The sequence below is a fragment of the Arachis duranensis genome, chromosome 10, assembly GCF_000817695.3.
Source record: "Arachis duranensis cultivar V14167 chromosome 10, aradu.V14167.gnm2.J7QH, whole genome shotgun sequence".
Classification (NCBI taxonomy): domain Eukaryota; kingdom Viridiplantae; phylum Streptophyta; class Magnoliopsida; order Fabales; family Fabaceae; genus Arachis; species Arachis duranensis.
The window spans coordinates 102,641,922-102,654,957 of NC_029781.3; the positions used below are offsets into that span (position 1 = coordinate 102,641,922).

General features: G+C 30.9%; 2 protein-coding genes across 2 annotated transcripts in view; both read right to left on the reverse strand.

Annotated features, from left to right (window-relative positions):
- The window catches only part of LOC107471574 (26S proteasome non-ATPase regulatory subunit 11 homolog), a gene marked incomplete in the record, with an annotated part of 3,564 nt that extends 3,403 nt beyond the window's left edge, over nt 1-161 (reverse strand). The window contains 1 exon segment of the mRNA XM_016091062.3: nt 1-161.
- Nucleotides 162-3,342: 3,181 nt separating this feature from the next.
- On the reverse strand, nt 3,343-10,813 carry LOC107471555 (AUGMIN subunit 6). The gene is made up of 12 exons (XM_016091042.3): nt 10,483-10,813; nt 10,329-10,385; nt 10,140-10,234; nt 9,465-9,615; nt 8,796-8,921; nt 8,536-8,692; nt 8,041-8,101; nt 7,694-7,961; nt 5,382-5,507; nt 4,588-4,746; nt 4,224-4,470; nt 3,343-3,854 (listed from the first exon to the last, which is right to left on the reverse strand). Exons 1-12 carry the CDS (start codon nt 10,696-10,698, stop codon nt 3,358-3,360), a joined length of 2,160 nt encoding a protein of 719 aa, XP_015946528.1. The 5' UTR covers nt 10,699-10,813; the 3' UTR covers nt 3,343-3,357.
- Between the last annotated feature and the right edge of the window lie 2,223 nt (nt 10,814-13,036).

Sequence of the window (13,036 nt, forward strand, 5' to 3'; positions counted from 1 at the left end):
GTGATGGAGCTCGAGGAAAGTTGGCGACAGCTGCATCTCCGATGCAGAGAAACAGAGGAGGGAGGGGGATGACGGACGAGTGAAGTCGGTAGGGTTCGGATTTATAACTTAGGCGAAACTAAATTAAATAGTCAAACAAGGTCAACGTCCATCTTGCCAAGGTACACACCAAAACTTAGGAATTTACTTCACAAAGTAATGGTGTACATCGGTTCAAAATATATATTGGGCCTATAGAAAATTGTATTATTTGTATGATTGTGTTTAGTTTATATTTTATCTTTAGTATTTTTGCATTGTTTTGTTACAAAAAAAAAATTAAAATAAATAAAAATAATAAATTGAAAAATAATAATTAAGACAATATTTAGTTATTTAATACTTTTTCTTTGCATTTTATTTTGTATTTGAACTAACATTAACTAACTTTTCATTCTTTTCACTAAAAGTATTTTATCTCTAACATTTTCCAAATAATTTTTGTCTTAATAATTTTGCATAGCATATCATAAAAAAAAAATATTTACTTAAAATAATACATTTTACTTAGTGCTTATTTGAACGTCATTATTTTGTTAAAAAATATCTTTTTTAATGAATTTTTTTATTTTTTAGTGTGTTTGGCAAATTTCTAGTAGTAAAAGTAAAAGTACTAGAAAAATAAAAATAAAACATCTTTTTTGAGAAGCTATAATTTACTTCTTTTTTTAAAAGATTTTTTTTCTTAAAAATAAGATATTTTTCATATAATAAATAAACAAAAAAGTATTTTTATATTGTTATACCCAAACGTAATTGATAGATAAAAAGATCTTTTTGCATGAGACATCCAAACATAAAATTACTTTTACTTCTCCATAAGATTTAAAAAAAAAGATAATTCGAAAAAAGATATTTTCTTAGAAATTTACCCAAATAAGCTCTTAAAATAAATACAATAAATAAAAATATTTGTTGAAATACTTTAAATTCAGTCAATTGTTAGATGAAATAAACAATTCCTTAATTAGTCACAAAAAAACAATTCCTTAATTAGAACAAGTTATTGTTTATTTATCGTTTTTCAATATAGTGAAACAATTTATGTTCCTTAATATAGTGACATGTTTTTTATGCTGCAGGGATAGAGTACCACAAACTTTTTGCATGTATTAAAACTTTTGCTGAAAATATGAGTAATTACCAAAATTAAATAAAAAAGTTGTAAATTTGAGTCATTATTTACACAAATATTTACAATTTATGTGATGTAAAAGTGAAATATACGAGCTTTAAAATTACTACGATATATGATACCATATATATATATATATATATATATGCATATTAGTTTAAAAAAAATCATATTTTTACGATAAAGTAATGTCATTTTTATTTATTATTTCAACAATCATGTCATATAAATACTGTGTCTTATCATCAATTATATTTATTTTATATAATCAATTTGTTTATAAAAAAATATTTTTTTATTTTTTTATTTGTTTGCATTCTATTTATATGTTGCATATATTAATGTTATTTTCATTCTTTAGATGTTTGGGACATAAATTGATATTTTTTAATCTTTACTTAAAATCTTTTTTTAATTTCCTACCATTCTTTAAAGTAATGTGTTTTGCATTCATTAATCCTTAGAATTCTAATTTCCTACCTCTTGCATTTTTTTTGTAAATAATTAAAAAAATGAATGAATGAGAATGAAAAACATATAAAAATGTTATATTAAATTTAAGAAATTTTTGACAATTAATATAAGAGATTAAGAAATAAAGAATAGTAAGAGTTTTAATATGTATAAGTTGTAGAATTTGAATATTTGTAACTGAAATTTTTTGTAATTATCATTATTATGACACTTTTAATGTATATTTATTACATTTAATTAGTACTTGATGTTTTAATTAAATAATAATAGATAAAATTTTTTTGTTTTAATTTTTTAAAATATTTTATTAAATAATGATTGGTTGATTTTAATCTTTTGTCAAATCATTAGAATTGCTGATGGGACATTATTAACAAAGAAAAAATGGCTTAAATTTATTGTGCAAAAAGTTAAATACATGTGCCATTGAATTAGATAACTTATGTGTGATCAATGATGTTTATAAAAGTTTGCTGTTGAAATAGCAGTGATGATGATTACATTTTCTAGGTGAAGAAATGAAGATGAGCATGAATAAGAATATATTGTGTATAATTTGTGATTATAATTAGTAGTTGAAATTGTAATTACTGAAAAGATTGAATGCAATTGTAATAGTTTATAAAAAGACCGAATAGAAAATAAGTTTCGATGATAAAGCAAGGAAAAAGAAGACAACTATACAACAATAATTATGCAGTAACATTATAGAATTGTAACTTTGTAAGATCTTAATTACCCATTTGTGTGATAATATTTGCATTGGCTCTTAATATAAATTGATTTTAATGGCCTTATCTAGATGAAGAACAGCTCAAGATGTAAAATTCCTAGTCCACCAATATGTTCTGCCACAAGACAACTAACCCATCTTGCAATTCTTGTTAAGATGTAAGATAGACAAAAAATTGAAGCCGGGGGAAGGAATCATATTCCACTACTTAGTCATGTTAAGTATTAAAAAATACAATCCATAATTAAAAAAATAGAAGAGGAAGCAAAGAGACAATGCAATCATATACAGAACAGTAGAAATAGCGTAAAATTTTCATTCCTGATCATATGAGATACAAGGCCTAAATCATAAGATACACAACTGCCGAATGCCGAATGCTTAAACCGATTCTACTAAAATGGCACACCAGAGGGATAGAGTTGTGGTAGAAAACCCAGAATACATTTACCATATCCACAATTTCTTTTCCTTTTTTCAACAGGCCTCACTGGTATGCCAGTTTACTCTTGTAGGGGTGATGAAAACTTCAAGGAAAATTTGAGTCCACACTGCATTCATTTGGTTAAAGACATCTTCACCCTTCAAAACCCAGCTTGCACTTCCTGATTTTAGCATTTTCATCTCAAAGAAAATCATTCAAGATGAAGAACACGGGTAGGTAAATACTGTTCTCTGCTAGCAGTAGGGCATCATAGGGCAAAGAGAATAAGATATAGCAAACATTCAAATAAGAACAGAAATCATACAATCATCGTGTTATAAAAGGTGGGGGGACAAATATCCCAACAAAAGAATAGCAAATCCACACAGGCAATCATTTGATGTCCTCAGTTAAATTTTGGCGGCAACCCCCCCCCCCCCAAAAAAAAAATTGATATTCTAGTTCAATTGCTGAATGTATGCGTCAAAAGTAGTCGCTTTGACAACATGCATTGTACTTTATAAAAGCAAAACATTTAGAAATCATCAAATTCTAGGAAAGGAAACTCAACATACCCAACAAGTCTTCAAATGAATCTGCTAAAAGTGATGAGTCCATTAGCAGAGGGGGAGATAAGACTTGATCCTGAGCATCCTCAAAGTCAAGAACTGACCGTTGTGCATCAGAAGTTGTATTTGAACCAGTAGAAAGGAAACTATTTACATGGTCATAATCAGAAGAGAGCCTTTCCAAATCATTAAACATATCTGGAAATTCATCAAACTTTCTCTCCCCATGACCGTCAGATACATGATTCTCAAGCAAGGAATCTTCAATTTGAGTTCCAAATAACCTTTTGCTTCTCAATGAAGCCGCCCTCTTTTCTGCATCTAAGTGAGAAAAACCAGATTCTGAAAGAGGAACAAAGAAGTGCTCAGAACTTCCATCCGAATGACTATCTCGCGAAGATTCTGAATTGCATGACCGCAAAGACAATGCCGCTTCTCTTACCGACCTCTTCAAATTCTGGATGTAGTAACTGTCACTATCTACAAAATACAGACATTATCAATCACTTCATTAATGAACACTGATGAAATTCTCACAGAAATGCCACTTCAATATAATGCAGCATGTTTAAGGCCAACTCTCCTACAATGTTGAGTGGTATTCTCAACATGCCCTCTCATGCAAGTGACCCTTGGACTGAAAAGAATGGGCATTGCACAAGTTTTGTGTTGAAATATAATTGATATGAATTATGAAACAGGCAAGGATCAAACACCTAAGCTTAGTCAGAAAGACTCAGATATCAAGTCAAAGACACTCTGTAAAGGTGAAGCTATCAGGAATTTGCCAAAGAATGATTTTATATCCTCAAAAAATATTTGGGAATAGAGCAGAAAGACACGGCATACCTTCTCCAGAACTAGCTACTTGATTACTTGAAGGAGGATCCAAAGATTTGCTATCAGATTGATTCTCTGTTTGACTGGGTTGAGGAGCATTAGCATGCCGCCTTTGCATATTTCCAGCTTTTCCAGAAGACGGGGTCAAGCTAAATAATTGAGGAAGCTTTAAAGTAGGAGGACTAACTGAAACCTTGTCAAGCTGAACATTGGATAGTCTTGAAGTCACCTCAACAACATCATCACTGCTACTGTCCTGAATAACACAGACGTTATGTTAAACATTGAAGTAAAACAAGATCTCTTTGTTAAGACAATAATAATAATAATAATAATAATAATAATAATAATAATAATAATATTATCATATTACCATCCTCCCACTATTATGTGCTTGAATAGGTGACGTTGACCGACCATGATGCCTGTTCATTTGAGGTAGACTGGAGGCTATGCAGTTTACCTTCTCGGTACACTCTGATATTGACTTCTGTATTGTGGGAGCAACATCCTTGAGTTGGTTAATAAGCACCTACAAATGGAGAGTACAATGTGAAATTCCTACTAAAAAGAGAAAAATACTTGCTATAGGAACAACAATTACAAATCAATAACCCTATTCCAAGAAGTGAACATACATAGAGCAAACACATGTTTTAATGATATACAACAATTTCAAGCATTGAACTGGCACACAGTAGGAAAAAGGGATGTAACTCTTCATAGAGCATAATGCAATAAATTTCTTCCTCTCTCTATCATCAGAGCAATCAAGCATTTGACTGTTTGCATCTTGAAGAAGACAGTCCATGATTCCATCAAACACTTAGAGGAAAAGATGCAGAAATTTATAGATGCATTTGATCACTCATAAAGGGTACGCTAAATATTTCTGACACAAAACTATTCCTCCACTCTCAAAAACAATATCCCCTCTTCCTAAAACAGGGGAAGAAGGTTAAGTAAAAATAGAAGCAAAACAATGTAATTTTCTGCATAATGTAAGTTCTAGCCTCATCAACACAAGTTGACTGAGAAGCCAATAAGGACATCATTTCTCCTTCACTGTAGAATCAGTTTGAAGAACATGAAGCCACCTTTGGAGGTCGCTCAAGCAGCTCAGCCTACAAAGGATCTTGCAGATCATAAGCATGACTTATGAATTACCTGAAAGCTAGCCAAGTGTTGCTGATGCTCTGCAAGGGTTGCAGCTAAGGACTCGGCATGGCCACTTGAACCACCTTCTTGTGCACTCCGCAATATATCTGGACCCTCTCCATCGTTTGCTTTTGCCTACAAATCATAGTAAGGTTAGTTAGAAGTTTCCATATATAATAGAGATGATAATTCTAAGCATTATGAGTGTCAACTTAAAAAGGTTAGAGAAAATATGCATGCAAGTAGTAGAGACTTGAGAAACAAAATAGAACCAATAAAGTGAATCCCCAAGCATTTAGTGCAACATAGGTAAGATTATCTTATTTTCAAGAGTTGACCACAAACAATCAGCACAATTCCAATGTTATTAAACAAACTGTTAGAAATGACATGGTTAATGTCTTATGCCAAGTAATTAGTGTGTGGCATTCCTCAGGAATAGCTATGTATTTATTTGTCCTTAAAACTATGTGTGTAATTAGTTACTCTTTTATTAATGACTATATATAGTACTCAAGAATTCAACCAATTTGAACCTAAGCAATTAGTCTACCCTACTCCTTATTCAACATGTATTAAAGAAGTTGTATCTCGCAACCTATCCTTTAACTACTCTGCTGCTGAGTTGCTAACTAAAAATTGAAGTTCCATTGTTGAGTATATATTGAGAATTTCAGCCATCAAACACCTTCTATTTTCCTTCCATTCTCCTACTTGAATTCAAATTACCTCCTACTTTGCCCTCTTTCATATAGATACTGTTTACTTTTGCCACCAACAACTCTGACATGTTTTCCAGCTTGAAAACTCCTTAACATTTCAGTCAGTGGTATACTTCATACCCAAACCTCAAGACACTCCCAAGAACTTTGGTCCTGTCATATAGCATTCCCAGATGCTATAGCCATGTTACAGGGCATTCTAATGTGGCCCCATGACCCAGGCACATGGCCCCATTTAGTGGCTTTTCAAACATAGATTGAACTTAGAGGAAGTCTATGTTGAAATTTTATTCTACTATCCTATTCCTTGCCACTCATGTTTATGGTGTCTTTATATTCTATTTGATAAGGGAGCGTGAAAGTTTAGAGAGATTTAGCTTGAGGTGAAGTGTTATAAGTGATAAATGTGACTAATGTATTATTCATGTGATTAGTGTGTGGCATTGAAAACAGAAGGAGTCTTAAGAATTATACATTAATCATCAGTCCTTGGAGTTATGCATGCATTTACTCACTAATGACTATATACTGATGGGTATCTAAACCTAAATACTGAAACACACAACCTCTTTGAATCCAAGAAATTCAGCATGCACTGTATTTTGATTTTTCCTAAAGTTCAGCTAAAGCATCATAAGTTAACGGGGACAAAACAAGGACACGCATATTTATTAGGAAAGCCAGGTAAAATGTTTATCATTATTTTGGACTACAACAAGATTTAGTTGCAGTAAAACTTTTACTCAAAATTTAATGTTTTCTGAAAATGTTATGTCTAAAATTATTTTTTCTCTGCACTTTCTTCTAAATTGTCAAAACTTTCAATAAAAGTATTTCACTCAAATTTTTGTTTTATCATATATAAATTAGAAATAATAAGTTCATTAATTTGTTTAAAGTTTTTAATAAAGGTGAAGGACTAGTAATGAAAAACATCCTGTTCTCCTCTCCTTTCACACACACACCCACCCATCCAAACACAAACATGCATGATCGCATATATAAACACACACACACATAATAAGTTCATTGATTTCTTTAAAGTTTTAATAAAGGTGAAGGACTAGTAATGAAAAATATCCTACTCTCCTCTCCTTTCACACACGCACACATGCACACACACACACACACAAATAATAATAAATAAAACAATTTGACAAAAAAATAGAACTTGCAAACATGCCCTTAGAAATTTTAGGCCTCTACCCTCATAGCCTATAAAGCACTGACACATCATTTTGGTACTAAGAGCACAAGGATTTCGTACAACAAATGAATGACTCATCAATTCTTGTTCAATTTAAATTTACTTTTTCTGATTCCGACATGGCAGGATATGACAGACAAGTCCATTTAAGTTTTAAAAGAAACAGAGACACAAATTTCAGGTTTATTTTATATCTTTAAACAATATTAATAATACATAAATAATAAAGAAAGAAACTAATGTAGCTCGGGTAAAGCTTATTATATGGTTTCACAGTGTTTAATTTTTCTATCACCGGCAACCAATGCATAAACAATAGAAAATAATGAATGAAAGTGGCTACACGAGCAGAGGCACTAAGAGCTCTGAAGAAAAGCTTGTAAAGAACTTACCAAAAGAAGAGATTGTTTGTGAATACGTTGCAATGCATGCGTCCATCGACGTATAACCTCTGCTACATCAACAGTTTGATGGGCTCTTCCATTCCTGTCTTCTGCTCTTGTCAATATCTCATTGCTAAAATGAGATCCATCACTTTCTTCTTTGTTATCCATGTGCACTGCAGAAAAATCACCAGGCTGACCAGATAGAACATCTGAATAAGGAGCCTGAGAACTCTGGTCCATTGCTGCAAGCAAAGATGAACCAGAAATTCGATACCTGAAATTTATATCAAAAGCATGTTAGTGAAATTACCCCAAATATACCAGAAAGCTAACAAAAGCTACATCCAACTTACCTATGCTCCCGGTGAGCTATCAAGTCCTCAATAGGGCCTGATGCAAGAACTTCATGTTGACCTGTTCGTAAATATCGACAAAATTCAATATCATTTATATAAAGTACCATTCCAGGTGGTTGAGAGACAAAACGTGCAATTTGAACCTTAATTCCCTAGATTGAAAGGCAACCAATAGCAATGGTTTGTCAACAATACCCATTGACAGTAACAATAATGAACATATCGGGGGTAAAAGACCTTTGAAAATTTTGTCAGCTACAAGTGGAATGTATTATGTGTGTTGAACAGCAATACGAAAAGAGTCAAAACATACTCTTAATCAAATTTTCAGTAAGGGTGTACAATTGTAAAAATCAAATCCCAGCCTTAGCAACTTACAATTGATTACTTTTCCAAAGTCCAAACATAAGGAACATAAAAATGGGGTTGTAGAATTACATGAGCCATGAGATAAGTGAAAAGAGCAAGCTACTTCTTAATATCTCCACTTACTTTTACGAGCTAACAAAGACTCCCATAGACGAGTAGCTTTTGAAACCAAATGGGAATTCTGACTTGAACTGGATACAAGATCATCCCAGAGTTCTCCTTCCAACTTCACCTTATTCCTCAAGTCATGCAGTTTTTCCAGCTCTTGTTGCAAATAAGCCTGAGTTCAGATTTTCCATTATAACAGTTTAAAAGAAAAAATGTTATAATATAAATAAAAACATCTGTACATTGTTTCAGGTAGTGTTCAGTTATTGATATACCTCTTCAGCACATAAGCCACGAAATTCAGCAGTCATTTCATGAGCCAAATTTGACCACATAGCCTGACGTTGTACAGCCATTTCAGCATTCTTAAGAAACTTTCTTCTTTCAAGGGCTATTCTTGCCTGAGTAAGATAAAAGATTCACTTGAGTTATTCAATACCATGTGATGTTATAAGAACATAAAAGAAAATAAATAAAGCCAAAAATAATATGGATTACATAAAAAAGAACAGTGTCAAAACGAAGAGTACAATTCAATTAAACAGAAAATATACGCAGAACTATAATTTTGGAATGCATCAAAGAATTTAGCTAGAGAAGGAGACAATTACAAAGACATGATAAATGGCTATGTCCCAAAACAGAATTTCCCTGTATTTTTTGTCTACCCAAACATGGGGAAAAATTTCTGTCTCTCTACTGTCTCAGCGTCTTGGACTATTAGTGTATTACTAAATGGGACCTTATGGCTTTTAAAAACTCATCTAAAAAAGAATCAACATGGAACATTCTGTAAATGTTTAGCATGAAATTGAGAATTCATTTCATTCTCAAATAATCATGTGAAACACATCACAACTGTTTCAACTTTCAACTAAGAGACACATACACAATGGAAATCAAATCATCCTAAAGAACTTATGGATGATTAGAATCTGTCATACCTTTGTAACTGGAAGAAGAGTAGCTGCATGTGAAAATGCTACATCAGTCAATGGTGCAGGCAATGGGTTGGAAGATATATCATCTGAAAATGTCCGCCTATGAACCTCTCGTAAAGCATGCAAAGAAAGTTGCCATAGAAGCTCAACAAACCTGTATCAACATGTGTGTATCTCATTACAGAATCCAGAACGGAGGAACCCCAAAAATTTCTCACTACATGAAATTAACTCAGTCCATCACAACGTATTTTCTTTTTGTAATGGCATCTTTTTTGGCTCGGGTGAGGGAGGAAGGAATCCAGTCACTTAACAACATTTTTAAGTTTTACCAAAGGATTTCACTTATAGTCTATAGTCGATGTATGTTCAGGGTTCACTAACTACAAAAGAACTTCCTCCTCTTGTCATCAAGAGATTTAATTTTGATGCATGGCTCATCCAACAATGTATTTCTAACCATTAAAGGAATGTGTAAAATGTCCATGTATATTGTTAAATAACAGTTTACATTTCACACTTGACACTTACACTGACCCGATCAAATTTAAACTATAAAAAAAGCATCCACCACAAGGTTTCATCTAATGTTGGGATCAAAAACAAGTAACAACACACAACACAAATCAACAGAAACATATGGAATCAACAACAATGTGCGACTATTTGGGTACCAACCTAGGTCCACAACAAGTAGCAAGCGAAGAAACTCTAGAATTGCTCCGAGGAAGCGCGCCCTGCGACTCAAGCTCACTGATAATCCCTTGCACAACCTAGCAAGCATTTGCCATCGCAATTCTCAAAACCATTCACATTCAAACTCAAAACACACATAACAAAAGTTGCTTGAAAGAAAAAAAATATCACCTTGCGAAAATCACGCGATTGCGCGGAATCAAAAATAGGCCAAACCTTATCAAAATCCTGAGAGATCAAAATGGGCAAAGACGGGTCAGAGATCACAGGAAGCGAATTAAAAATAAAAAATAAAAAAATTGGGGGAATTAGGGAAATGAACTACTTTAGCGGATTGAATTGGGCCACGAAGGGAGGAGAGGATGAAGTAAAGAAGCTGTTCCCCCAATTTAGGGTTTGAATGGCGGAAGAGTCCGACCCGAGGGGATGAACTGGATGCTCCAACTCCGATAATCGCCGGATCCAGACCCAACAACAAGCAGTTCGTGTACATTGCACTCTCTAGCTCTATCTCTCTCTCCTTCTCTCTGTCCATCGTCATCACCCTTCTTCTAGAACCTTCTTCTATGGCTTCTTCTTCTTCTTCTTCTTCTTCTTCTTGGTTCTCTCTCTTCTCTCTGATCTTGTTCTCCCTCTCCCTCTCCGTGTGTTGTTGTTGTTGTGAGTTTTTTTTATTTTATTATCCTTCAGATTTTGTTTTATTCGTATTTTCTGGGAATGGAGGTCCTTGTAATTGTCCAAAATTGCAAAATGGTGCCGAAATTTGAAAAGTAGGGGGCGGGTTTTAAATTCTAAAATATTAGGGGCTATTCGGTAAGCAGCACTGCTTGGAAAAAGTAGCTGTTGTCGATGCCGGCCGGCTGCGGTGTCGTTTGTTTTGGGAATTTCAATTTACAAATTTGTTTTCAACATATTTTTTTATAAAACCATTTATTGTTTTTAGATTTTTTTTTTTTGATAATTGAGATTCACATATAATAATTATCTTTATGTAAAATTAATAATAAAAAAATTTAGATAATTTAATAGAAAACTATGTTATTATTTAACCATTATTAACTATCAATTTCACTTAAAGGCAATTACCCCAGAATTTTTAGTGTTAATCTTTTATTTAGAATTTTTTGTGTATTTTTTAATGTTTCAGCTGTTACTATTTTAATAGTTTATGTTATCAAAAAAAAGATCAATTGATCCACTTTTAAAGAATTTATAAATAAATGGCAGCTTAAATGGTTAATAAAAATAACAAGTATATTAAAAAAGAAGAATTAAATAATGTAAACTATATTTATAAAAATAATAAGTTATAATTAGTAATTACTAATTATAATTATAATTACTTTTATACTAACGATGTATTTTTTCTTAAGAAAAAATAATAATCAGTTAGCATAACATAACATCATATATAATGAGATTGTTAATAAATAGTGAAATATATATTTAGATTGAAACTTCTACCCAAAATTAATACACTGAAAATATTTTCATCGGCCAAATAAATAAAGATTGGAAATTGTAAAGAAATGTTAAAACATATTTCTATTAGAGTAGTGTTTGGAGTCTTAATTTAGCTTTTTAATTAATACTTAAAAGAGTAAAAAAAATATAAATATATATTTTATCTTTTAAAAATATCAAAAAAATAATTTTTTATTTAAAATTAAAAATATAATTAGGTTGATGAATTTGGACTCATTATTTTTCCTTTTATTGTACCTGGGGATCTTGTCATTCAAATTAATACTTCAAATGTTGGGTTATATAAGAAAGTAGATTAAAAGGATCATATGCAGACAATGCAAGTAAGAGAAAAGGTAGATTATAAGGGTAAAATATAATACTTCGATCTCTTCCAATTTATTTTGTGTTTTACTTGGTAATGATTAAACTATTAAAGAGTCATGAACTGATTTTTATAACCTCTAATATCTATTATAATATATTAAAGAAAATACTTAAAATAGTATTACAGTGAATGAATGATATATAAATTTTTATATTTTATATAAAATTATCATGTCATCTATAGTATAAATATAGAAAAAAATATTTATCTTATATTTATATTTATACTACTATAAAAAAATAGCATTTATATAATAAATTTAGTTTTTATATTTCAGTTTAATCCTTGAAAAATAAATTTTATGTTATAAAAATTTATTTATTTATTTATTTATTTATTAATTTATTTATTTATAATGTATAAAAAAACAAAAAAACAATATTGAGAAATAATGTTTCTTCTAGCTTACAAAATTGGATGAGTAGTAATATTAAGAGACTTGAGACGTTTTTCTTGGCAACTCTTTAGTGGATATAGTGCTTGTTTCGGTGCTATTATTTTGATAAAAAAAGATATTTTTTTAATAAAAAAATATTTTTTTTTATATTTTAGCGTGTTTGACAAATTTTAAGTAGTAAAAGTAAAAATATTAGAAAAATCAGAAAAATATTTTTTTTTAGAAACTGTAATTTACATTTTTTTTAAAAGATCTTTTTTTCTTAAAAAAAAGATGTTTTTCATGTAATAAATAAACAAAAAAATATTTTTATATTATTATATCCAAACATAATTGATAGATAAAAAGATCTTGTTGCATAAAATACCCAAACATAAAATTACTTTTTAATTTTTTATTTTTTTATTCGTAAACATTTAAGTATTCGAAAATTTAAAAATATTTCTGACCTTTTTAAAATTTAGATATATCGATCTCTCGTATTTACTTCGGTCTATCTGACTCAATGAAAAAATCAAACGTGACTCTCGTTGTACTGATGTGGTTGATAGAGATGCACACGCGAAAATTTTTTTGAAACTGAACAAATTAGACTCAGATATGTCTAAATTTTAAAAAGGTTAAAAATTT

Excerpts from the sequence above, each read along its gene's own strand:
- LOC107471555 (XM_016091042.3), bottom strand. The coding sequence starts at position 10,698 with ATGACGATGGACAGAGAGAAGGAGAGAGAGATAGAGCTAGAGAGTGCA. Across the intron at positions 10,235-10,328 it reads AATCGCGTGATTTTCGCAAG|GTTGTGCAAGGGATTATCAG; the intron begins GTGATATTTTTT and ends AATGCTTGCTAG. Across the intron at positions 9,616-10,139 it reads GCTACTTGTTGTGGACCTAG|GTTTGTTGAGCTTCTATGGC; the intron begins GTTGGTACCCAA and ends ATGTTGATACAG.